Below are 25,914 nucleotides of genomic sequence, written 5' to 3'. Positions count from 1 at the left end.
TTATAGAAGAGAAAGTTAAAGAAATCGGGTTTGTCGCTCTCCAGGTCTTTAACTTTATTAAACGGCAGGTACAAGTTCCATTTTACTACCATTATTAAGCTTTCTTTTCTAATAATAGGGCAGATCGGACTTTTCATTTAATTTTCCCCATAATATTATCAGTTCAAACAGATGTAAAGATACGTGTAGATGTATAGCAATCGTAATATAGCAATACCTACATTTTTATTATTGTAGAAAAATTTAATATCGGCTTGGAAAAGTAATCTAAAGATATAAATATTTCATATTGATCTTAATTTCACATGAAATAAGCATACCTACAAAAATAAGATTGTTTGAAAAATAACAATTTTGTGTAAAACTCAAATTGAATTACTATGCAAAAATATTTTAACCTACTGATCATTCCTTTGCAATGCTTTTCTTGAAGTGGAATTGTTTTTTTAATATAGTATTTAATCGGCTTATTGACTATTAGACCATACCATTGAAATAGTAAAACAATGTGAATACTTATAAGTATGTGAAAGTATGTATAAATAAGCTATAAATTGGTTTTGGAGATTTCTGAGTTAGGTCAGTTTTCAATGCCTGAAATTCCAACAAGGCAACTACAAGTTACAACTAGTCCTTTTCGTTTTGTATTGTTTCTACATATAGGTGTTTTCGAAAACGGAATTCAATTTAAAGTTTTTTCATTCTCCAACTAACTAGTTTCAATTAAAAAATTCAAAGTAGGTAGGTATGTTTAAGGTAATAAACGACCGTAAGTCACGATTACCAAGAGTTTAAATGACCATAAATAATCCAAGTTAGCCCGCTTCCATCTTAGACTGCATCATCACTTGCCACCAGGTGACATTGCAATCAAGGGCGAACTTGTATCTGAATAAAATAAAAATAGCGAGCAAGCAAGTCACCTGATGTTAAGTGATTACCGCTACCCATGAACATTTACAAGTAATAGCCACGCATTTTTTCAGTTTATTGATCCACTCCTTGAATAACTCCGTGTTGAAATTCAGTGGGATCACCGCTCAAAGGAGTTGGTTCTTTAATTTGCATAAGTAGGTACCTATACGTCCTAAAAATATGCAACATGACACGGGTTGGCCCGCGAAATTCAAATTTAATTTGGTTTTTCGCAATTTGTAAACTAATACGACAACATAAAATTATGGCATTATAATAGCGCCAATTGCAGTATCATCTCCACAGGTTTGTATAAAAATCATTACTTGAAAGTGCCCATTTTAAGAAATTAGTCAGAGCATCGACTAATTTGTGAGTAACTCACGTAAACTCATTATTTTGACTAATTTCTTAAACTGAACACTTTCAAGTAAAGATTTTTATATAAACCTGTGAAAATGATACTGCCATAGGCGCTTTTAGAATGCTATAAGCCTACTTTGTCGTATTAGTTAACAAATTGTGAAAAGCCATATTTTTGAATTTCGTGAGCAGACCCGCGCCCTGCACTTCAACCTAATATAAAAATAACCTAACGAATGGAAAAAAAAAATTCTAGATTATCCAAATTCGAAGCCGATATTGAAGATAAAAATAAAATGTGAATACAGCACTGTAGTGATATGCCGTAACTGAGCTTCTAAAGTAAAACTGTTTTATACACTATTACATATTATTATTACTACATACGATTACATAAAGTCATATTATTATATTGTATTATTTACCCACCTACAAGGTTCTGTCATTTTGTTGTAGCTAATAAAAGGTTTCATATATAAAAATTAATGTTTGTTTCATTTATTGTTATCTACCTAGATAATATGGCCTATTTAATTTTATTTTTTCTAAAATGTGTTTTGAACCATATTAAAGTTTAAACCAAATTAAACGATATTCTCTCCAGCCGCGACGCGCGGCAGGTACGCGCGTCGCGGCTGGTCGTGCGGGGCGCTGACGCGACGCGCAGTTCAGTTGCAGTTCAGTTCGAGTGCCTGGGCACCTTTATTCTGCTGTCCTGCTGCTAAAAAGCGGCTAAACTAAGAAGTACCATACTAAGTATGTATAGGTATCGCTAAAAAATCAGACATTTTGTTTCTAGAAATATAATATGTTACGTAGGAGTTAGGACCTAACTAAAAACCTTGGTCCCGTGTTCCTACCTAGCATAATCTTTAGAAATATCCGTTTTCCAAAATTCCTGGTTGAAACAAAATTGAAGTCGGTTTCCGTTTACTTATCGACTTTAGAAATCGAGACGGTATACTTTTTTATGACGGTATATTAACATTATACTACGGCCGCTTCGGCACCGGGAAAACGGAGCCTAGTGGTGCCGAGAATCGAACCCGGACCTTTTACATTGTGCCTACAGGGTTGCCAGACAAATAGACATTGTTGTGTAGATGACACACAGTATGAAAATCTATCAAAAATGAAGCCGGGATTCGAACCCAGGCCTTATAACGTAGTACCTACCTATGTATTTAATTAACAGAACTAAGTCTATGAAAAAAAACAACTGCATACAAGCTTAATAAAGTTATTTATTAAATTATCAAACAATAACTTCCAAGTTACAATACTCTGAAAATTGCTTAACAGTTATTAAACATTAAATTAAAAACTCGAAAAGTTATTCTGTTGATGTATCACAAAATTAAGTAATCAGTCTCAAAATGGCACTGCCAGGTCTTTGGAATGCACCTTAAACCTAGAAAACACTTATAACTGCCAACTTTACTTCGCTTTTGGCTTCTCATTGGTACCTTCACTTTGGTCTTTGATTTCCTTTCTAACTGGCCCCGTTTGGGCGATGGGGACTTTTCTTTCGCCCTTGATCGCCTCTGGGACCTTTATTGGCGCTGTGATGGTCAATACTCCATCGGAGGAAAGCTTCGATTCAACAGTTTCTGGCAAGGTGCCCTCTGGTAAGGCGTATCGTCTCACAAACTGGCGGGAAATATAACCGTGCTGATCTTGCTTTTCCTCGTGCTTGCCTTCGACGATGATGAAGCCATCGGCAGTCTTAACGCTGATCTCCTCTGGTGCGAAGTGCTGAACGTCCAGGCTGATTTGGAGTTTGTCTTTGTCTGCCTTGATGCTGGAGCCGAGGTCCCTGGCTGCGGCGGCTAGATGACGCCAGGGGCGGTAGTAGTCCCTGCTGACGAGAGGTGCTGCTGCAACCGCGGTGAGGAGGTCGTCAGGAGTCAACGCCAAGCCGAAATGCTGGTCCACAAGGCGGCGGGGACGTACCAAAGAAAAGTCGTCGAACAAGTATGGAAGCAGAGACATCTTGAATACTTCTTGGTTTATAAGTCACGTAGAAAGTTTGCGTAGAAGCGCAGTCGAACACTTTCAGTTCAGTTCCAAATTCAAATCTGACGTGAGCCGCCCGCCGCTTCGCTTATATAGTGACTTGTCGTAGCGCCATCTAGTAATGAGTAGAAATTTCTAGATGGGATTGTTGCACTTTAAGCCAGTGGTTCTCAATGATTAGGTCGCATTAAAATATCGCCATATTTTTCGTGTTTTGTTTCTTTTTAAAATATCAAACTTTATTTGTCATATTTGATTTTAATGGATAAGAAAATAACATTGATGTATGTGTATTTTATTACTTATTATTTATCAAAATAAGCCACATATAAATAGAAAAACTTTACTAACTAATAACTTAATATTAAATATCCACAAATACCTATTTAAAATAAGCATAATATGCGACAGTGAGTTGAGAACCCCTGCAAGGCAGGTTAACGACTCGTCGATGCATCTAGAATTTTGCAGCGCGATCGATGTTTCGTCTCGTCGGTGCGTTCTAGGTTCTAGAGTTTTCTACGTGGGGTAGGTCAGGGTCAGGGTAAGGTCATTCAGTTGGTAGGTACTCGAGTTTTATTATAATTCCAATGTCCATGCATTGTCCATGTTATTATGATCAATGTTTAGGAGGAAAATTAGACGAAAAAATTGAGCTTGAGGTTAGGCTAAGCTAGACCCTTGGACCAGCCTAGGACCTCTAGAAATCAAAAGTTAGGTAGGTTCAGCGAATAGGCAATTAGGTAGGTACCTACCTAGTAGGCACTAGAATACCTAATAACGCTTTTATTATTCTAAACTAGGTAGGTAGGTTATAAGTAGGTACCTAGGTACTTTAGGACCCCGAACCATCCCACCATTAGGCTATCTAGAGCCCGTAGGTTCAAATCTGGCCTGTGTGATAAATCATAATTAACCCCCGACTCAAAAAGAGGGGTGTTATAAGTTTGACGTGTGTATCTGTGTATCTGTCTGTGGCACCGTAGCTCTTAAACTAATAAACCGATTTTAATTTAGTTTTTTTTTTTTTTTTTGTTTGAAAGGTGGCTTGATCGAGAGTGTTCTTAGCTATAATCCAAGAAAATCGGTTCAGCCGTTTGAAAGTTATCAGCTCTTTTCTAGTTACTGTAACCTTCACTTGTCGGGGGTGTTATAAATTTTTAATTTACACTTGTTACTTATACCTATATACTTAAGTACTAAATTCGTGTCTGTGCCTGTAACAGCTGAACTAGGCAGTAGGGCGGTAGGTGGTACCTTCTGTGGTACCTAGGCATTAACTTAGATAAGTATTTAACTACTTAGCTAGGGAGGTACCTAGCAATTATAGTTCAGCAGGCTGAGAAACTAGATACCATCTTGGGTAGGAAGGTAACCTTAAGCACCTACCTAGCTACCCACCATCTACCCACCTAATACCTCAATACCTACCTAGGTACTTAACAATGTAGGTAGGTAGGTGCCTAATTAGTAATTACTAATTACCTATCAGGCCGTCATCCAATTCTATTACCTGTGCTTGAACTAAGTAAGTGTATAGGTACGTGGTAGGTATAGCTACTAATTAGAAACTTTTTTGATAACTATCTACCCACCATCATAATAAAAATATAAGTTGTGGTAATAGGTAACTGCAGAAAGTTCTCGAGTAATCATGAAACGCATTGTACATCTATACCCATTGTAGGGTAAACCACCCAGTAGTCAACCTTTAAGAGCGGTCTCTCCATTACTCGCTTCATACAAACTTAGTTCGTCTCTCATTGGAATTCTAACCATACATACTCAATGGAATTTTGTAGAAACGTTCCCGGAACTAATATCTATGCCTGTGGTTTTCCAGATTTCCGTTAAAAACGCGGTCTTAAAAATTCACATACAAATCTTTGAGTCCCTGTAATTTAAAAACTACATATTTTTAGAAAAATCTGAAACACCACAGGCACACAGATATTAGTTTCTAAAATATGTCTGCAAAATTTTATGGACTTTGGTTGCTTAATATTCAAATGAAATTGGAACTACGATTGTATGGAGTAAGTGACGGAGAGAGCCCTGTTAAGCACAAATTGAAACTCTGCATACTTTGAATGTTAATTACTTGAAAATCACAAGTAAGGAGTTGTTTGAAAGGTTAACGGTAATTTAAGGTTAATTTACACAAGGATTCACTACTGAACTGAAGGAAGAAAACTAATTTAGCTAAATTTTTAATACTGTCTGTCTGTGTTTGTTTATTTGTGTTTGCAAAAGCAATGCGGTTGCCAAAAAGTGGCAGCACTACAAAATTTAACTATGTACTTAAATCAGTTTAAATATTCTTGTACGTTCTTTTTGGCTTAGCATTCTATGAGTTTATTTCAATTTATTCAGTAAAGCAGCCATTAAGTAAATCTTTATTTATTAATCAAAAACAATTTAATTTTTCAAATCTATAACAAATTCAATAAATCAAAAGAAACACAATACAGAAACCACAAGTAGGTAGCTATACTTATATTAATCACCTTACAAAAAAAATATAGGTTCCCGCGCTGATGCTTTGCTTTGTTGATTGTATTGCAAATAAATAAGCATAGGTAGCTCAGCATTCCGAAATGACATGCATTTTCTAAGTATTAATTAATCATAAGACAAGGATATAATAAAAATTACAGTTCATATGTAAAGTAACAAGATCGATGATCGGATAAGGGCTGACAACTGGGTCGTTTACCCTATATCATATAAATAATTCAATTGTTTACTTACCTACCTACCTATCCCTATTGTAAACAAATACGCCGGTCGCCGGCCGGCGCGGCATCGAGGTCATTCAATATTGCTAGTCAACCCAGCGGCGCATGCGCTTTCGGTACTTTTCGAGAAATTTCTACTCTTCAATAGATGGCGTTACGGGTATATAAACGCGAGCGAGCGCGCCTGTTTCAAGTATTTGAATTGAGCTAACGAAGCGTTCACACTGCGAGTTTCGAGTGACTTAAAAGTTTCAAAGTTTTGAACTTCGAGGTTTATTTTCGTGTTTGAGTGATCAGTAAATTAGAAGAAAAATGTCTCTCCTACCATACGTCTTCGGGTACAACTGGCCACGCTACCGTCCACGCCGTCTTCTAGACCAAGATTTCGGTCTAGCCATCACTCCAGACGACATGTTAACAGTTGCCGCCGTTCCTATGATCTCCGAAAACTACTTGCGACCGTGGCAACAGCTGGCGAACGTTGCACGCGAAGTTGGATCCAATATCAAGGCAGATAAGGACAAATTTCAAGTGAATTTGGATGTTCAACATTTCGCTCCTGAAGAAATAAGCGTGAAGACAGCCGACGGTTATATTATTGTGGAAGGAAACCATGAAGAGAAGAAGGATGAACATGGATATATTTCTAGAAAATTCGTACGCAGATACGCTCTTCCCGATGGCTGCAACCCTGAAACAGTTCAATCTAAGCTTTCCTCCGATGGTGTTTTGACTGTGATCGCGCCAAGAAAACCATCCGCTATCAAAAATGAAAGACCCATTCCGATCCAGCAAACAGGCCCCGTTCACAAGGAAATCAAAGAAGACACAATAGCACAAAAGAAGTAATTTTTTTTTTGTTTTTTTTTTTTTTAATTTAATTCACTGCCGCTATGAAACTTATGAGACTGATTGTTGTATTTTTAAGTTTTACTGCTAAATAAACTTAATTTAAGTTCCTGAAATACCTAATGGTTTTATTTTTGATAGACTACCCATCTTATTTTGCTAATAAAAATGTAAGAAAAAATTATACCCACCTAGACTTGTTACTTATTGCATGCCATATAATTAATAGAAATAGAAAGATTTTCTATTCAAATTAACTTTACAACTAGGTACTTTTGAATCATTACTGAAATCTGAATCTACCACTGTGCTAGGTCGTTGGTAGGTAGTTACTTATAGCTAACTGGTAAGGTAGGTGATGTAAACAAAATGCTTTCTTGCTCAAATCTGGGCTACTATTATTATTATCAATTAAATTTTCAATTATCTTTTAGTAGTCTTTTCAACATTTCGAATATAATCGTAGAATAGGTAGAATAGGAATCGTAGGTATAAAAAATTCATCTCTCTACTCGTGCTATAGATCAATAAGCTAGATCCTGAATCGACGCTAGGTATGTCAGTCACGAGCTATGGTATCGTAAAATCAAAGAAAAATAGGGCTACTTTAGGGCTATTGGAGCTATCCTCGGGGCTACCTGTGTTAAATGGACTAACATTTGACGCCTACCAGGTGAAGTCGAAGCCTCGACATTTTACGCTAGGTCATAGTGCTTTTATAATCATGGAGTAAAGTAATCTATAACTGATATATTCTTTTTGAATATGACATTCAATGACACGCATTGGCCATGAATGTTTTGTACATTATTTACAAATCAAAACAATAATAATTATTTTAATGAATATTCGACAAATCAAGCCCTATACATAATATTTTTAAACATTGAGACATGCTCCTTAGACCTCTACTGAACGTAAGTCTCCGCCCAAAGCTGTATTCTTGGATAAAACAGTCAAGGAATATTAGACCAGTTGTAAAGATAGGCAAAGAAAAATTCCAGGTGTGCATTGATGTACATCAGTTTGCCAAAGAAGAATTGAGAGTCAAGGCTCGCTCAGAGTACGTAATTATAGAAGGGAAGCAAGAAAGGAGATCCAAGAAAGGTTGTCTTGTTAGACAGTTTGTAAGAAAATTCAAGCTACCGGATGGTTGCGATCCTCAAAAGATTGAATCTAAGTTATCTTCGGACGGGTATTTGACTGTAACAGCACATAGAAATACTTGTAGCAGCAATTGGCCGTGTGAAACTTTGATACCGATTTCTGATACACCTAAAGAGGCTAACGATGATACTATAAGCTCAATCGGAGATAAGTCTTGTAATCCACCCCTTCATAAGTAATTAAGGAGCTTGTTTTATTATTTTTCGTGAATACAAGTGCAACTGACTACGGGTTATTAATTAAATTCAAAATGATAAGTGCAGAGACCTCATAAAAATTGTCACTGATGTAAATAAATAGGTAATGAGATGGAAAGGTACAAATAATTTATTCAGAGAAAATTAGAAACACAGCTCTAGAGGTCATATTCAAAGTTTTAAGCTCGGCTTATATATCATTATTATTTTATTGTTGCACAGGTAAAATCTATCAAAAATTCTAGTCATTTATTGCCACAGATCATGATCTTAATCATCAAAATTCACAAGGTATGTCAATTACATCATTGCTCGCTTTAATTTTGAATTGCATCCAAAATAACTGTTACAATGTCAAGGTTGCCTGCTCCTCAAAATATACCTAAGTACAGCTATTTATAACTTGATGACAAATTGTAAACACACTAATTAGCTGTAAGTGCTGATTTCAAATTTTCTAAATGTTTCTGTAACTGCGTAGGTATCGATAAAACTATTTTTAAACTGAGCTAACTATGTGCTCGATTTAGATAATGAATCCAAAATGATTCATTGTATAGCAGATCTGTGATTTCATCTGCACCCAGAAATTTCTCGAGTGCACGCATGTAAACATAAATAAACAACGACGTTAGCGCGCGCTTTATATAAATAGGATGGCTACCAAACTGTTTCATAGTCAAACTCAATCTAGAAGCGTTGAGAGATCAGTGGTTTTTAGATAATACTCCGAAAATGTCGCTCGCTCCATACTTCTTCGACTACGATCTGCCCCGGTGGCCACGTCGTCTCCTTGATCAAAACTTCGGTCTGACTCTTTCACCAGACGACCTATACACGGCAACTACAAGTCCAATCATTCCAAGGTACAGATTCTTTTGGCCCAAAGACGCTGGCTCATCCATCAAATTCGAGAAAGACAAGTGGCAGATCAGCGTCGACGTCCAGCATTTTGCCCCAGATGAAATCACTGTGAAGACAGCAGATGGTAACATAGTTGTTGAAGGGAAACATGAAGAAAAGCAAGATGAACATGGATTCGTCTCCAGGCATTTCGTGAGGAAGTTTAAAATCCCAGAGGACACGGACCCTGAAGCGATAGAATCAAGGCTTTCCTCTGATGGTGTGTTAACTGTTTTAGCATCGAGAAAAGCAGATGTACTTAAAGGTGAAAGGAATGTACCTATAACTCAAACGGGCCCAGTCAGGAAGGATGTTAAGGATGAAACAGTGCCAGAAAAGAAGGCTTAGTGTAAAAATTGTGTATGTCTTTTTTTGTAAACTTTTTGTGATTGAATAATGAGACTGTGAATAGGATTTTGTATTTCTATAATAAAATAATGGATATTTTATAGTATTGTGTTTTATTAAAAATTCTTTATAAAATAAAACAATTTAATTTTGGCGTTCAAAACAGTTTTTGGGTAATTTCACTTATTATAAAAGTAATATGTACATAGTTATCATTTTTCATACAGTGAACATTTTTTAAAATCAAATATCAAGTAAATTAAATATAGTTTTAAATTAGTTATAATTTTTAAATAGTGCCGATAGTTTGTCATCTATACTTATAATCAAACTGCAACTAGATGATTTCTGTACCTACATAAAATATATTTTGAAAATAATTTGAATCGGAGGAAACACTATTATCGATACAGAGCCCAACAGATTTTTTATTTTATTTTTTGTCTGTCTGTTTGTCTGTCTATCTGTGCCCGCATCACGCGAAAACGACTGGACGGATTTAAATTAAAAACTTGATACTCAGGATTAGCATATAGGATAGTTTTTATCCCGAACAAAACAAATTTTTTATCGATTTTACTCCATAACTCCGTCAAATCAGAACCGATTTTCACAATTCCTTTTTCTTTATAAAGGTTGTACTGTCAGGTTGATAACATCTAAGTTTGGTGAAAATTTGATGAACAGTTACAGAAATAGAGGACGAAACTGCGCAACTGGTAACAGCAAATCGATTAGTAAAAAGTAAACTCTTAACCATAATATAACATACAATATATTTTCATTCCCTCCCCATTAGTAACAGGCTTGATTCCAGTAAAAAAAAATAGGTACGCGCCTACATTTTTGAATGCTAGCTTGAGTATGGTATTTAACTTACATAAAGATCTAAACGTTTTATAAAAATGGAAAAGGCACAAGTTAAAATAAAATTATTATAAACTTGATACAGTAGTGCCGCTTTTCTTATAGCTATCTTCTATTTCCTGCAAAGAGCGACCACTCGTTTCAGGGAGTACAAAACACAAGATTAAGTTATTAATAACTGTAACAACACCATAAAAGGCATACATTGCTGCGTCTCCATATGTTGCCGCAACTCCGGGAGATATTTTCACACAAACGAACAATACTAAGTACGACATAGCCGCGGCTATACCAGATCCTAATCCTCTTAAATTAGCAGAAAATAACTCTGGTACAAATGACCAACCTAAAGTTACCACAGAACCACCAAAAGATATAAACAAAACTGTGATTGTTATGGATAACCCTATGGACCCAAATCTTTCAAGGTTTAACAAGTAAACAACTAAAATAAATAAAGAAATGCCGCAACAGAAATTGGCAGTGAGGAAAAAAATCTTGCGAGGTATAAATTTGTTAAAAGCGAAAATTAAAATGATGATCACAAACCGGACAACATCAATGCCGATCATAAATGCGAAAGGGTCAATACTGCCTTTAAACGAAGTCTCAATCATTTCTTGTGCGTAAAAACTGAAAACATTAGCTCCATTAAACTGTACAAATGATAATAATAAAATAATTAACAATGGCTTGATAAATGATAAGCTCATGACATCTTTGTAAAAGTATTGGTTAGATTTTTCATTCTGTCGCAGCAAGACTAACTGCAACTCCTTTTCGGAGTCTATATCTTGTCCTCTGAACCATTTAAAAGCTTGAGTGCCTTCATCTATCTTTCCTTTTGATATCAACCATAGCGGACTTTCTTTCAAAAATAAGAATAATATCACACATGAAGCATTTAGTGCCCCGTAAATGTAGCAACAATGTCTCCAGGAAACATACCCTCCTAGAATATGACTAGTTATTATACCTACACCCATCGAAATAGAAGGAGCTACAAGAGTTAAACTTCTGTATTTGGGATCAGTTATTTCTCCTATGTAAACTAAGGATACAGGCCTACTGGCACCTACTGATAATCCTGCTATGAATCTTCCGATAAGCATGTGCACATTGTTGGCAGCAAACGCTATAATAAGCCAACTAATTAAGGATGTAACTGCTAGCACCATATGTCCAGGTTTTCTTCCCAGGTAGTCGATAAGATAGCCTGAACTGACGCATCCAAACACCATAGATAGTGGAGTGATTGAAGCTGGAAAAATAAACAAACATTTTATTTATTTTTTAATTCAAGATCGTTACTTTTCATGACCAATATTTAACTATGACAGTCAAATATTGCTATTTTGCGCATACCAATAATAGTTTTGGTATTAGATGCTGTGCTAAATTGAATTAGCAAATGTCTCACTCTTTTGAGAACATTACGGAAAACTGTCAGCTAAGCTGGTTTCCACAAGATGTTTTCTTTTACCGTGTATGCAGCAAGTGATATTTATTTCTTAAAACACACATTGCTCCGAAAAGTTAGAGGTCTAAGAGAAATAGAGACCGGGATTTGACCTCGCCTAGTCATTGAACAGTACAACATAGTAAGAAGAGAAAAAAGTAGAATTGTTCTTTTCTTACCAATCCAAGAAGCCATGTCAGCGTCATAATCAAAGTCTTCATCCTTTTGCAGTTCTGGCAGCAGAACCGCGCTGAACCCAAATGCAAATCCTGCTATCACAGTGAACCATCCCGTAACTAGTGTTGCTAATACCTGAAAATTAAAAAATATAATATTAGCAGAAGTTAATAAGTTATAAAAAACCGATTTTCTGCTGACAATGGGGATTTTAGGTATAGATGGGATGGTAGGTGTAGATTTCGAATAATTCGCACGAGCGTTAAAAAAGCGTTCCCAGGTATCTGTTCACACGTCAACGCTTTTTTAACGCGCACTTTGTATTTTCAGCGCAACGCCGGGTTTTAACATATTCAATGTACTCTGTGGTTTTAACGCAACGCTTTTTTAACGCTTGTGCGAATTAGGGCCAAATTATGTTACCTACATTTACGCTAGGTAGCCTATGAATCGCCTATTTTACTTTGATTTCACGTTACCCATAGCCTAATATTTGACATAGCGTCGTATCAGGATCAAAACGAGAGTTCTCTCACTCGTAGGGAGTACTTACTGTGATAAGTAACAATGATCTGAACTATGCCTGAACAATTTGGTAGGTGAAGTAAATATTAAAAAGCTCTTTTTGGCTTTCTGAGTATAAACAAAAAAAAAACTGCTGAGTTCTTTGCCAGCTCTTCTCAGTGGAATCTCCTTTTCAAGCCGGTGCAGTGCAGTGGTAGAGCCCTGACATTTCATAAGAAATATAACTTCGAATACCTCTTCCAAATAAATATTTTTGAATACTTAGTAGGTAATTCGAATAGCTCCTGATGGACGCACCTTTATTTTACTACCCGACTGCGGCAAAGCCAAAAGGCTGTGTTATGATTTTAACAGTCTATCTATGTACCTATGGATGTATGTTCCCCCGTAGCGTCTAAACTACTGGGCCGATTTTGGTGAATGAGGTGTCAATGGATTCGTCGTAAAAGTCCGAGACTTGAGAATTGACCTAACAGATGTTACATCAATAAAAATTGGGGGTCTCCAAAAATTTTTTTTGCTATTGTTATTCTAGTACCTATGTAGTTAGGTTTTTAAGTTCGGTGGACAAATAGGTACGTATGCAGCACAGGTATGCAGTATGTTGATTTGGCCTTTTATTATGTTGATATTTTAATTAACCTTTACTATTATTTTTTGCTTGCTTGTGTAAAGTCTACTCGCTTGTATATGTTAATATTTTAATCCTGACTTTTTTAAATTTCATTTAATAAAGGTAATATTCAGGTGGTAAGAATATATAAAGCTTATCGGACATTATTTCAACATACCTATTGTATCTGCAAGGCATCTACATTTTATTGAATAAGTAAATAAATCATTCATTCATTCGTTATTCACTTTTTCATAAGGTCTAAAGCCTTTGGCCAAGGTTACTTGTGGGAAACTGGGAATAGACCAGACGACTCTGTCAACAGAACTACCTAGGTAGTTAGGTACCTTCCTACCTACTGGAAATACAAAAAATCCAGTAGGTGTCTAGAAGATTTAACTGGTTTGGTGTGCGAGGCGTCCCCATCCCGATTGCCATCTCAACCTGTCGCGTACTATAGATCACCAGGCACCTACCTACTTCGCGCTTTCTTTCGCGATAAAATATATTTATATCCCGGAAAATCAATGAGTTCCCACGGGATTTTTAAAGACCTAAATCGTCGCGGACGAAGTAGTAGTAGGTAGGTACTTTAGTGTTTACCTGTTTGGAATATGTGAACCTAGGTAAAATTAAATAAATAGTAGGTTATCACACTATCACACTAATATTATAAAGGCGAAAGTTTGTATGTGTGTGTGTGTGTGTGTGTATGTTTGTTACTCCTTCACGCAAAAACCACTGGACGGATTTGGCTGAAATTCAGAATGGAGATATATAATATCCTGGATTAGCACATAGCCTAGTTTTTATCCCGGAAAATCAAATAGTTCCCACGGGATTTCGAAAAACCTAAATCCACGCGGGCGAAGTCGCGGGCATCGGCTAGTCACACTAATATTATAAAGGCGAAAGTTTGTATGTGTGTGTGTGTGTGTGTGTGTGTGTATGTTTGTTACTCCTTCACGCAAAAACTACTGGACCGATTTGGCTGAAATTTGGAATGGAGATAGATAATATCCAGGATTAGCACATAGGCTACTTTTTATCCCGGAAAATCAAAGAGTTCCCACGGGATTTCGAAAAACCTAAATCCACGCGGACGAAGTCGCGGGCATCATCTAGTGTGAAATAAAGTTCCTAGATAAGTATAAGTAGGTAGTAGGTATACATAATAGTATGTACCTACTAGGAACATATTCGTACCTGTTTCAAAACATATTGCACGTCTTGGAACTGTTGAAATTCGAACACACTTTTCATTTTCACCATTAATAAATACTTATCTACTTAATCACAATAAAATTGTTTACACATAGAACGTCGAAACAGCAGTGATTGCCGTCCGGGCACTACGTAGGTACTAGATACATAACAAAATAACCAATCCACCACCCAAACCAGTTCAAGACTCGTAAAATTTGAATTTTTATCAATAGAATGGCATAATATCCACGAATTATAGGTACATAAAATTCGAAATAAAATATATGGCCGGTTCACATTTATCCTGTCGTTGGTTAGTCAAACGCGATAAGGGCATCGAAAACAAACAACAAGTGTAAATTAAAAATTTATAACACCCCCGACGATCCAAAGTATCTGAGTTTTCCAAAACATCATTTTCAAATAAATAATTATGTATTTAGGCAACGTCCATCTTGACAGCTTGACATTTGTCTATTGACATAATATTATGAACCTAACGGTTATGTAACCTTCTTTTCTACAAGAAAACTAGAAAAGAGCTGATAACTCTTAAACGGCTGAACCAATTTTTTTAGATTATAGCTAAGAACACTCTCGATCAAGCCACCTTTCAAACAAAAAAAACTAAATTAAAATCGGTTCATTCGTTTAGGCGCTACGATGCCACAGACAGATACACAGATACACAGATACACAGATACACAGATACACAGATACACAGATACACAGACACACAGATACACAGATACACACGTCAAACTTATAACACCCCTCTTTTTGGGTCGGGGGTTAAAAACAAATTAGTGCAGTGGCCTCTGTAGCTGACATCATAAATTCTCAACTGAATGCGAAATCAATAAACAATGGCATGTTGCAAAAATTTATGGATATACTCGTAAGCAGAATCATATGCGATATTCAGCGTACAGATTCCATCACACGTAGAAATTTCATTTTATTTGCCCTCAAGAATCGAAAGAGCATCTTAAAAACACGAAGGTATATACTTTTCTGTTTGGCGAATCCAATACTCTAAAATCGGCCAAGGCTGTAAATACGAGTAGGAGAGAACTGAAGGCTGAATCCAGCTACAGGACTTCGAACACTAATTTATAAAGGACCGGCATCGAGAAATTTATATCACAAGGCCCCTCCACAGGCGCGCAGGCCGTATGCGTGGCCATCATAGAAATCCCAATAAGAATGTCTTTATATTATTCCTAATTCTGTGGTGGCCACCAAGGAACCGGGAGCCGGACATCAAAGATGTCGTCGTGGTGTCACCAGGTAACGTATCCCCGTCGCCGCTATTAGATGCAGTTAAGTAGGCAGGCTAAATTTTATCAACAGCTGGCTGCGATTACAAACGCTTATACTATGCTTTCAAGGATAAAAGGTTATAAAATGCCATTTATATCACTTGTTATACAACAGATACTTCCTGATAGCCCAACTTACTCGGCTAATCAAACCCTCATTACTTAGAAGCTATTAATGACCTACTCAATATAGGAGCTATATCAGAATGTTTCCCTTGTAAAAATCAATTTGTCTCAAGTATTTTCCTAGTACCAAAACCTTGTGGCAAAAAAGCTCTTCATTTTTAATTTATATCTATATCTATATTTATACATATAAAACTAGTTTATACATATAAAACTAGAGGATTCCAAGATACAGATTATTTTGGCCTAACGACACTGGTTCATCCATCAAATTCGAGTTAGACAAGTGGAAGATCAGCGTTGACGTCCAGCATTTTGCTACAGATAAAATTATTGCGAAGACAGCAGATGGTAATATAGTTGTTGAAGGGAAACATGAAATAAGATGATCACGGATTCGTCTTAATTCGGCATTGCGTAAGAAAATTTAAAATCCCAGAGGATACGGATCCTGAAGATATAGAATCCAGGCTTTCCTCTGATGGTGTGTTAACGGTTTTAGCATCGGAAGAGATGTTCTTAAAGGTGAGAGGAATGCATCTATAACCCAAACGGGCTCTTCGATGCCAAAAAACTTTGACTACTAGTACCTAAAAAGTATAAACTGTGTCATGGGAGCTAGTACGTTCCCTGGTACATTGGTTATTTGCATAGGAAGGAATTAAGGAATGAAACAGTGCCAGAAAAGAAGTCCTGATATAAGAATTGTGTATGTTGCATTTTTATTATGATCTTTTTGAGACTGAATAATGAGACTGTGAATAGAATTTTATATTCCTTTAATAAACTAACTGATATTTTACAGCAAAGACGTATGTTGTGTTTTATTACAAATTGTTTCTACATTGTAAAACAATTTAATACTGGCGTGTAAAATAGTTTTGTATAATAGTTTTTACGATTTTTACAATAATTATAACGTTAATAATAACAATATTACGTACATAATACCATATGAGTAATACTCATTAAGATTCATAAGACTACTAGCTTAGCTTTAGCTATGCTATTTATCTTACATAAAGATCTAAAAGTTTTATAAAAATGGAAAAGTTACACATGAAAATAATTATTATAAAGTTGATACAGTAGTGTCACTTGTCTTATAACTATCTTCTATTTCCTGCAAAGTACGACCACTCGTTTCAGGGAGTACAAAACACAGGATTAAGTTATTAATAACTGTAACAACACCATAAGAAGCATACATTGCTGCGTCTCCATATGTTGCCGCAACTCCGGGTGATATTTTCACACACACGAACAATACTAAGTACGACATAGACGAAGCTATACCTGATCCTAACCCTCTTAAGTTAGCTGAAAATAGTTCGGGCACAAATGACCAAGCTAAAGCTACAACAGTACCACCAAAAGATATAAACAAAACTGTGATAGTTATAGATAACCCTACGGACCCAAATCTTTCAATGTTTAACAAGTAAACGACTAAAATAAATAAAGAAATAGCGCAACAGAAATTAGCAGTGATGAAAAAAATCTTGCGTGGTATAAATTTGTTAAAAGCGACAATTAAAACAGTGATCACAAACCGGACAACATCAATGCCGACCATAAATGCGAAAGGGTCAATACTGCCTTTAAACGAAGTCTCAATCATTTCTTGTGCGTAAAAACTGAAAACATTAGCTCCATTGAACTGTACAAATGACAATAAGAAAACAACTAACAAAGGCTTGATAAATGATAAGTTCATAATATCTTTGTAAAAGTATTGGTTACATTTTTCATTCTGTCGCAGCAAGACTAACTGCAACTCCTTTTCTGAGTCTATACCTTGTCCTCTGAACCATTTAAATGCTTGTGTACCATCATCTATCTTTCCTTTTGATATCAACCATAGGGGGCTTTCTTTCAAAAATATGAATAATAATATCAGACATGAAACACTTAGTGCTCCGTAAATGTAGCAACAATGTCTCCAGGAAACATACCCTCCTAGAAAATGACTAGTCATTGCACCTACACACATAGATATAGAAGGAGCTACTAGAGTTAAACTTCTGTATTTGGGATCAGTTATTTCTCCTATGTAAACTAAGGATACACATCTACTAGCACCTGCTGATAATCCTGCTATAAATCTTCCGATAAGCATGTACATGTTGTTGGTGGCAAACGCTACAATAAGCCAACTTATTAAGGATATAACTGCTAGCACCATATGTCCAGATCTTCTTCCCACATAATCGATAAGATAGCCTGCACCGACGCATCCAAACACCATAGATAGTGGAGTAATTGAAGCTGCAAAAATAATTAATTATTCATTTCATTTATTTTTATTACATTCAAGATCGCGACATTTTATAATGAACCATCGATGGAAATGAACATTTTAATCTATGATACCTAGTCTTTTGCTATTTTAGTACTTACATTTATTTTAGTACATTGAGACCGTGAGGAATATTTCAAGCTATGAATGTTTTTTTTTTTTTGCAAATACATACCAATAATAGTGATACTGATTTAAAATTAATTGAAAAATTTGTAGTTTTCTGATGTAATTTTAACTGAGATTAGGTTTTTCATAATGTTAATTTACTTTTGCGTGAAACTGTCACTTTTGGGATGTTGAATGATGCGAAATTGACATGACGTTGAAACTCACGAAGTATAAACATAGAGATAGTATATAAACAAAGTATAAAGATATAATAAATGTACAGAACATTTATTTTTAAGCATAGATATGTATTTTTAAGTGATAAAGCAATAGTTTCTAGACAATATTTTGTCCGTTTACTTTCTTTTTCTTATAATATTATTGCTTGATTAAATTACCTACTGTAATTAGAAAGCGTTTGCCTAATCAATAATCATAGAACAGTTCAGTTAAAATGGAGAAATACAGTTCTCCTTTTCTTACCAATCCAAGAAGCCATTTCGGCATCATAAGAAAAATCCTCATCCTTTTGCAGTTCTGGCAGCAGAACCGCGCTGAACCCAAACGAAAACCCTGATATCACAGTGAGTACTGTTGCTAATATCTGAAAATTAAAAAATATTACATTAGCAGAAGATAATAAGAGGTCTATGGTCTAATCTAGATCCTACATGCCATGCATCACCGTCACGCATCGCTGCCGCCGCACTTTGTTAAGAATTCCAATAGAGTGCATTTTGACTTAAACGAGACAGCATTATACACTGGCATAAATCCATTTCGTTTCAATTGAAACTTAGGCCTGAGCAAAGTTAAACAGATGACAGATTACAAAAGGCGGTCTTAACGCTAAAATCATCTATTTTAGCGTTAAGACCGCCTTTTGTAATCTGTCTTTTTGTCTTTTTCTGTTGTGAAATAAAGTATAAGTACTTAGTACTTACTTACTTAGGTAAGTATATACAATACATGCATAAATAAATAATTAACATAATAAAATTAAAAAATTTCAAAAGAAAAATAAAACCGACTTCAAAAACCACAAACACTAAAAAGTAATAAATAATTTTTGTTTAGCTACACGTATAATGTACCTAAGGCCGTGCCTAAGGTATGAAGTCGAGCGAGCATAATATTATAAACAAAATTAGAAATCCAAGAGTGAAGCTCGCCCGACTTCATACCTAGGTACATTAAACGTGTAGCTAAACAAAAATGATTTATTACTTTTTAGTGTTTGTGGTTTTTGAAGTCGGTTTTATTTCTCATTTGAAATTTTTTTATTTCACAATTTTTAGTGGACCCTCTGTACTATAATATGCAATGTCCAGTTAAAACCCTACTGTTTTACTAAGCTATTACACTGATCGCGAGCAATTTGCTCCTATCCATTGAGGAGGTCTGTTCTTCATCTCCGAAGATATTCATCAGATCTTCACCAAAGTATGGGACCACCTGCACAGTATACCCTTTCAAGCAAAAAAAAAATCCAAATCGGTCTAGGGGTCTTTGAGTAATCGGGGAACATACCTACATAAGATTCCGACGAATTGAGAAGCTCCTCCTTTTTTGGAAGTCGGTTAAAAATAAATCACAGTAAGTACCTGGACACACTCGTACCTGTTTCAAAATATATTGTACGTCTTGCAAATATTGAAATTCGAACACACTTTTCATTTTTTGCAATTAATTTTAATTAAAAAACATTGAACTTCAAAACAGTAGCGTTTGCTATTACGTACATTACAAAATAACTGATCCACCAACAAAACCAGTTCAAAATGATTAAAACTCGCAAAATTTGAATTTTTATCATTATAACAGCATAATATGGCATAGTGGCCAATTCACATTAATCCAGTCGTTAGAAAGAGTGTGGTCGTATTAAAGTCTAGTTAATTTGCCAGGGACTTCGTCTATGGCGCTACAGCATGTTCATTATCAAAAATACATCATCATCATGCTATAGATGTCAATTTTTGGTCATAGGCCTTCCCTAAAGAGTCAATTCCCGCTTACCTCTTTATATCGTCGGTCCTCTCTCTTTATGACCTCTTTATATCCAGTTTTTTTTAGGAATATTTTATTATTATTAATCCTTAAATAGATTGTTCACAAGATTCAGGATACGAGCTAGCAATACTGGCTGTACTTTAAATGTTATTCTTATTATTTTAAGAAGTGCCTCCTATGAATGTTAAAATCATCGCTATATTTGAAACTGATGTCAAACATAAATTAGATTTGAGCTTTTTAATTTTCTGCTTATTTTTTACGTACCTAATGATTAAATGGTCGTAGTGGTAAGTATGTGTTGGTTGTTGTAAGTTTTTGTTAAATAAAATTAACGATCAATGAATGAGCTAAAAATATGTATAAGTAAACCAAGCGAAAAAATTTTTTGTTTACAAGCAGAATTATTCGTTACTTAGTATTCCATCTGAAACGCAAGGTCTATCTAGGCCTTTGAAACGTTTTGTCATGGAAGTAGTTGGTATATGTACGTACTACGTAGTGTACTAACTACTATCGTACACCGTTTAGTACCTATACTGATACTGATTAAAACAGCGTATTGAATTATTATGTACTAGACGATGCCCGCGACTTCGCCCGCGTGGCAACTCCCGTTGCCACGCGGCCCGTGGCGTGGCCCGGTTATGTTTTTCGAAATCTCGTGGGAACTCTTTGATTTTGCGGGATAAAAAGTAGCCTATGTGCTAATCCAGGATATTATCTATTTCTATTCCAAATTTCAGTCAAATCCGTCAAGTAGTTTTGCGTGAAGGAGTAACAAACATACACACACACACACATACACACAAACTTTCGCCTTTATAATATTAGTGTGACTTTCGTACAATATTTCCACAAAGATACAGCGCTGGATTCTAATTCATTTCACTATCAGTGGACTGACATACTACTGGAATAATGTGAATCGGCCGTTATGGAGTGAATGACATTTCTTTGTCTTTAAAAGAATATTTGCACAGTTGTTGAATGTAATAATTTTTATTTAATTTTAGGGTCCGTCCCTCAAAAGGAAAAAGGGAACATTTAGATCACTTCGTTGTCTGTCTGTCTGTCTGTAATTTCTGACAAGAAACCTATAGGTTACTTCCTGTTGACCTAAAATCATGAACAAAATAATGTATTTTCAACTTTCAACTTAAGATTCCTGTACTAAGTGGCTCAGGTATTACATGAAAGTACTTAATCTGTACATTCTAAAACATATTTTTATTTATTTTTATACATAATAGTTTTTGATTTATCGTGCAAAATGTCAAAAAATTCTCGAGTACGGAATCCACGGTGCGGGAGTCTGACTCGCACTTGGCCGGTTTTTTTACATTGGGCCGTATTTTCACGAATCCCAAAAACGAATAAAATACGAATGAGTGCACAAACGCCCTAGGCGCCATCTCCACGGACGAGCTTATGGCGCCGCGATATATGCCCAAAATTGATAACCAATCTGTAATCTATCGCTAAGTTACTTAGCAACTTGTAGGTAGGCACTCGACTAACAGATTACAGATAGATTGATTATTAATTTCGGTCAATAGTAGTATCGCCGGTATCGCCATGTATCGCCCTGTGGAGATTGGCTTTATATCGAATCTTGTCACACGACTATTTTCTCTTCCGTGGAGATGGGTGGCGCCTGAAACAGGCAACAGTGCAGAAAATGTCACTTGTTGTTTTTATAGCATCAGGTTTTGATATCTACTAATAGATTAATAAATTATATACTAAATACAATACTATAAACACTAATATATTAAGTATACATATATGTATTTTTGAATCTCAACAAATATGTATTCTACAAGACAAACGCCCTAGGTAAGTTATAGGTAGGTACTTACTACTTATGTAAGTAATAGGCAGGTATACGTTAGTAGCTGTGTGTACGTAGCCATGCCGTGTGCCCGATGGGATTTCCCATCAGCAGCATCTCAGGTAAGCTCTACCTGTGTTAGCCTAGTGATTAGGAGTTACGACGTCCGCCTCCTAATCGAAGATCGGGGGTTCTATCCCGGGCATGGACCACTAACTTATTTTTTAAATACCACATGCTTTAAACGGTAAAGGAAAACATTGTGATGAAACCTGCATGCCTGATAGTTCTCCATAGTGTTGTTAAAGATGTGTGAAGTCGGCCAATACGCACTTGGCCAGCGTGGTAGACTATGGCTGAAATCTATGTATAAAGCGCACTTTGACTTTGCTCTGACTAAAACGAGACAGATTTATGTGAGAGATATATATAGCTCTGTCTCGTTTTAACTCTGTCTTAAGTCTAAGCAAAGGCAGAGCGCGCTCTATAGATCTCACCCTATGACCACAGCCCTTCTCACTCTGAGAATAGACCCGTGCTCTAATGAGCTCTAAACCGATAGGTTGATCATGATGATAAGCATCTCAGGAACTATCAGGTAGGTAGATCTAGAGCACAAGTAAAGGAAAAAATCCGAAAACTGTGGATTTATACAGTTAGTTTCATTATATAGTTATAATTATAATAACAATTAGTAGGATTTATTAGAGTTCCGTCACTCAAAAGGAAAAACGGAACCCTTATAGGATCATTTTGTTGTCTGTCTGTCTGTTCATCCGTCCGTCGTGTCAAGAAACCTATAGGGTACTTCCAGTTGACCTAGAATCATGAAATTTGGTAGGTCTTATAGCACAAGTACAGGAATATCTTAAAACCGCGAATTTCTGGTTACATCATTTAAAAAAAAATGTGTTTCAATTTTCAAAGTAAAGGCCGGCGCACATATGGCGGAGCGCAGCGCAGAACATGCCCGTGAAGTTTTCTCGTGTGACACAACGCGAATTTGTACCAGAGAATGCGCGAAGACGCGCGGGACTGCACGCGGATGCGCGAGTATGAGCACGGATGCACAATTGATTTTGGATATTATTATTATTTCAATGACGACAATGTCGATAATACTTTGACTGTGAAAAATGCTCTGCGCATGCGGCCCTAAAGCTATGGTTTCCTCCAAAAGCGGTGCCGTTTTGTAAACGGACGCTATATGATGACCTCAAAAAGACGGCCGTAAACATGTGGAATGTTCAAGACTACATTGTCCGTTTTATTACGGTGAACAGACCACACACACACATATATAGCACATCATGAACCCGCACAAAATCAATTAAAATTTCATCATTCTCGCTGGTCCAGTTGATGAAACTCATTTTGAACAATAAATATTTTAAAATGACACACAAATTAATATTACGCTTGAAAATACCTTCACCGCTACATGAAAAAACGTTGACAGACACTTCGACACCGACAAGACGGCCGTCATGCAAATGGCGGTACCGCTTTTTGACGTTACGGTGTCAATTACCGTTATCTAGGAAACCGCGCCATATTGTTTACATAGACAACGTTCTAGTGACGTCATTCACCGCTGTATTACGGCCGCTACATGATGGCACCGCTTTTGGAGGAAACCAGAGCTTAACATAACATAACTATACCAAGTGGAGTATCATATGAAAGGGCTTTCTTTACCCATTTACCTGTACATTCTAAAACAGATATTTATTTTTATGTAAAATAGTTTTTGATTTATTGTGCAAAATGTTGGAAAAAATACCCGAGTACGGAACCCTCAGTGCGCGAGTCTGACTCGCACTAGGCCGGTTTTTATTCTATAGTCCTATGCTAGGACCCCACTCCCGAGCACGTTCCAGGAATTATTACCTTGTGGCCTTGTGGCCATGTGGCTTAACAATTTCGAAAGAATACATAGGTATGGCTTTCGAATATCCTAGAAGATGCCCAAGGTGGTTTATCGTGTCAATTAAATTGATATTTCCTAGCTGTTTCTTGTGGTAATTAGTAATTACAGAAAATAAAACAAAAAATCACACTTAGAAAATCTTTATTAATTATAAAGAACTAAAATTAACATTTATCAGTCTTGAAAAAGAAAATCACTGGAATGAGGAAACGCTTTCTAAACCTATTTATAAACTACTGCGCCTTATCGCCGTTGGACTGGTCGGTGACCTCCTTGCGCACAGGCCCGGTCTGTGCGATGGGCACCTTCCTCTCGCCTTGCACCGCCAGGGGCACCTTCCGCGGCGCCGTCACCGTCAACACGCCGTCCGAAGACAGCCTCGACTCCACAGTCTCAGGCGTACAGCCTTCTGGCAACGCATACCTCCTGGTGAACTGACGAGAAATGTACCCGTGCTGATCCTTCTTCTCTTCATGTTTCCCCTCCACAACGATGTAACCATCGGCGGTCTTCACGCTGATCTCTTCTGGCGAAAAGTGCTGGACGTCCAGATTAACTTGGAACTTGTCCTTGTCACTCTTGATGCTGGAACCGAGGTCTCTCGCAGCGGCGGCCAAGTGTCTCCATGGGCGATAGTATTCCCGGCTCATAACGGGACCGCCGGCTATCACGCTGAGCATATCATCAGGGGTTAATCCGAGACCGAAGTGCTGGTCCATCAAACGGCGAGGGCGCTCGACTTCGTAGTCAAACAGGAACGGTAGCAGAGACATTTTTTCTTCGATGATAATACGAGTAGCTTAACAAATTCAAGGAATACGCCACCAAGTTGTAAATTGTAGCAGATCTTCTAGAATTTCGCGTTCACAGGATGTAGACAAACGTACGATATCGCCGGATGTCGCTTGGAAAGTGCAATGAAAGTGCAACGTTTCGCTCACAGTCACTTGTTTTCAACTGACGGCGAGTAGCGCAAACTTCGTATATAAACTGGCCAGTACGTTTCTAGACAAAGGTGGAATGTTCGAGAACGCAGGGCTTCTAACGCCGCGGGTCGCTTTAATATTACAGTAGTATTTTTACAAAACAATTTTGACTTGTCAATGCTGTGTCAACTGTGTCACATGATAATATTATTAAATATAACAAAATTTTAAAAAAAAGAGTCAAGTGCAAGTCGGGCCTCACTCTTTAAGAATTCTGTAGATAATTATAAACATCATATTTTGAGCGTATGAAATATTTCTTTTCTGAGCTAGAACATCGCAATAAATCGTGAAAGGAAAACCCGAAAATAAAAATGTTCGTTTGTTTTAGTCACAATTTACAAACTATTTTATAAATCGTTGTTTTCAATATTTGCTGTTTAAATACAGTGTGTGGTAGATAATGTACCGAAATTCCATATTCTTAATTAGTTTAGTTTTTGAGATAGCCCCCGCCACAAAAATGGTCTACAACTGACAAATTTGATGGCCTATCAGTTCCTTATTTTTCAAGAGAAAAAAAAACCCAAAAATATATTTGTACTCTACTCAATTAGCTCTAAAGAATTATACCCCACATGCTAAGATAAGAAAAAAATCTTTACGAGCTAGAGACCTGTGACAGGATCCGAGGTCCGGACAGATTGACGGATATGGAATATGGATAGAGTGACATTAATAGGGCTCCATTTTTATCCTTTGGGTGCGGAACCCTAAAAAGGAGTAGAATTATTACGTCATACGTGCCTGAAATAAAGACTAAAAGTGCAACTCTCACCAAAAACGATTTTTATGCGAAATGTAAATGAATGTAATATAGCCTCGATAACTCAACGGTTGAGGAGCGGACTTAATTCCGAAAGGTCGGCGGTTGAATCAGGAGATAGCTCTTTATTTTGCAATTTTTGTGCCTCTGAGTAGTTTTTATCCTTATCATAATCATCATGATA

At 36.5% G+C, this 25,914-nt stretch overlaps 6 protein-coding genes and 1 long non-coding RNA gene across 9 annotated transcripts; 3 read left to right on the top strand and 4 right to left on the bottom strand.

The window, feature by feature from the left end:
* Positions 1 to 1,399: 1,399 nt before the first annotated feature.
* Positions 1,400 to 24,945, bottom strand: LOC123877258 (protein lethal(2)essential for life-like). The gene is made up of 3 exons (XM_045923829.1): positions 24,213 to 24,945; positions 5,207 to 5,222; positions 1,400 to 1,413 (listed from the first exon to the last, which is right to left on the bottom strand). Coding segments are annotated over exons 1-2 (540 nt in total). The 5' UTR covers positions 24,752 to 24,945; the 3' UTR covers positions 1,400 to 1,413; positions 5,207 to 5,221.
* LOC123877257 (protein lethal(2)essential for life-like) lies at positions 2,503 to 3,371 on the bottom strand. The gene has a single exon (XM_045923828.1). It carries the CDS (start codon positions 3,268 to 3,270, stop codon positions 2,716 to 2,718), a length of 555 nt encoding a protein of 184 aa, XP_045779784.1. The 5' UTR covers positions 3,271 to 3,371; the 3' UTR covers positions 2,503 to 2,715.
* LOC123877259 (protein lethal(2)essential for life-like) lies at positions 6,195 to 6,999 on the top strand. Its single transcript, XM_045923831.1, has one exon. The coding sequence runs from the start codon at positions 6,345 to 6,347 to the stop codon at positions 6,879 to 6,881; it is 537 nt and encodes a 178-aa protein (XP_045779787.1). The 5' UTR covers positions 6,195 to 6,344; the 3' UTR covers positions 6,882 to 6,999.
* Positions 8,902 to 9,599, top strand: LOC123877261 (protein lethal(2)essential for life-like). Its single transcript, XM_045923832.1, has one exon. It carries the CDS (start codon positions 8,981 to 8,983, stop codon positions 9,494 to 9,496), a length of 516 nt encoding a protein of 171 aa, XP_045779788.1. The 5' UTR covers positions 8,902 to 8,980; the 3' UTR covers positions 9,497 to 9,599.
* LOC123877252 (facilitated trehalose transporter Tret1-like) lies at positions 9,946 to 14,465 on the bottom strand. Its single transcript, XM_045923822.1, has 3 exons — positions 14,344 to 14,465; positions 12,002 to 12,134; positions 9,946 to 11,624 (listed from the first exon to the last, which is right to left on the bottom strand). Exons 1-3 carry the CDS (start codon positions 14,407 to 14,409, stop codon positions 10,432 to 10,434), a joined length of 1,392 nt encoding a protein of 463 aa, XP_045779778.1. The 5' UTR covers positions 14,410 to 14,465; the 3' UTR covers positions 9,946 to 10,431.
* On the top strand, positions 11,080 to 24,207 carry LOC123877266. Its single transcript, XR_006798545.1, has 3 exons — positions 11,080 to 11,091; positions 11,973 to 11,980; positions 24,168 to 24,207. It is a non-coding gene; the product is annotated as an uncharacterized LOC123877266 (long non-coding RNA).
* LOC123877255 (facilitated trehalose transporter Tret1-like) lies at positions 16,717 to 18,873 on the bottom strand. Of its 3 annotated transcripts, none has more exons than XM_045923825.1 (2): positions 18,685 to 18,873; positions 16,717 to 18,059 (listed from the first exon to the last, which is right to left on the bottom strand). In XM_045923825.1, exons 1-2 carry the CDS (start codon positions 18,698 to 18,700, stop codon positions 16,864 to 16,866), a joined length of 1,212 nt encoding a protein of 403 aa, XP_045779781.1. In that variant the 5' UTR covers positions 18,701 to 18,873; the 3' UTR covers positions 16,717 to 16,863. The 3 variants fall into 3 exon arrangements, with proteins under 3 accessions (XP_045779781.1, XP_045779782.1, XP_045779783.1); XM_045923826.1 differs by lacking the exon at positions 18,685 to 18,873 and adding an exon at positions 18,192 to 18,371; XM_045923827.1 differs by lacking the exon at positions 18,685 to 18,873 and adding an exon at positions 18,266 to 18,371.
* Positions 24,946 to 25,914: the final 969 nt, after the last annotated feature.

Source organism: Maniola jurtina, chromosome 23, assembly GCF_905333055.1.
Source record: "Maniola jurtina chromosome 23, ilManJurt1.1, whole genome shotgun sequence".
Lineage (NCBI taxonomy): Eukaryota > Metazoa > Arthropoda > Insecta > Lepidoptera > Nymphalidae > Maniola > Maniola jurtina.
This window is presented reverse-complemented; position numbering and strand designations above follow the sequence as displayed.

Bases quoted from the DNA above. Each gene is read 5' to 3' on its own strand.
- LOC123877257 (XM_045923828.1), bottom strand. From the start codon at position 3,270: ATGTCTCTGCTTCCATACTTGTTCGACGACTTTTCTTTGGTACGTCCC.
- LOC123877259 (XM_045923831.1), top strand. From the start codon at position 6,345: ATGTCTCTCCTACCATACGTCTTCGGGTACAACTGGCCACGCTACCGT.
- LOC123877261 (XM_045923832.1), top strand. From the start codon at position 8,981: ATGTCGCTCGCTCCATACTTCTTCGACTACGATCTGCCCCGGTGGCCA.
- LOC123877252 (XM_045923822.1), bottom strand. From the start codon at position 14,409: ATGGTGAAAATGAAAAGTGTGTTCGAATTTCAACAGTTCCAAGACGTG. The intron at 12,135-14,343 runs GTACGAATATGT...TTTAATTTTCAG, and splicing joins TGCAATATGTTTTGAAACAG to GTATTAGCAACACTAGTTAC. The intron at 11,625-12,001 runs GTAAGAAAAGAA...TTATTTTTCCAG, and splicing joins TGACATGGCTTCTTGGATTG to CTTCAATCACTCCACTATCT.
- LOC123877258 (XM_045923829.1), bottom strand. From the start codon at position 24,751: ATGTCTCTGCTACCGTTCCTGTTTGACTACGAAGTCGAGCGCCCTCGC.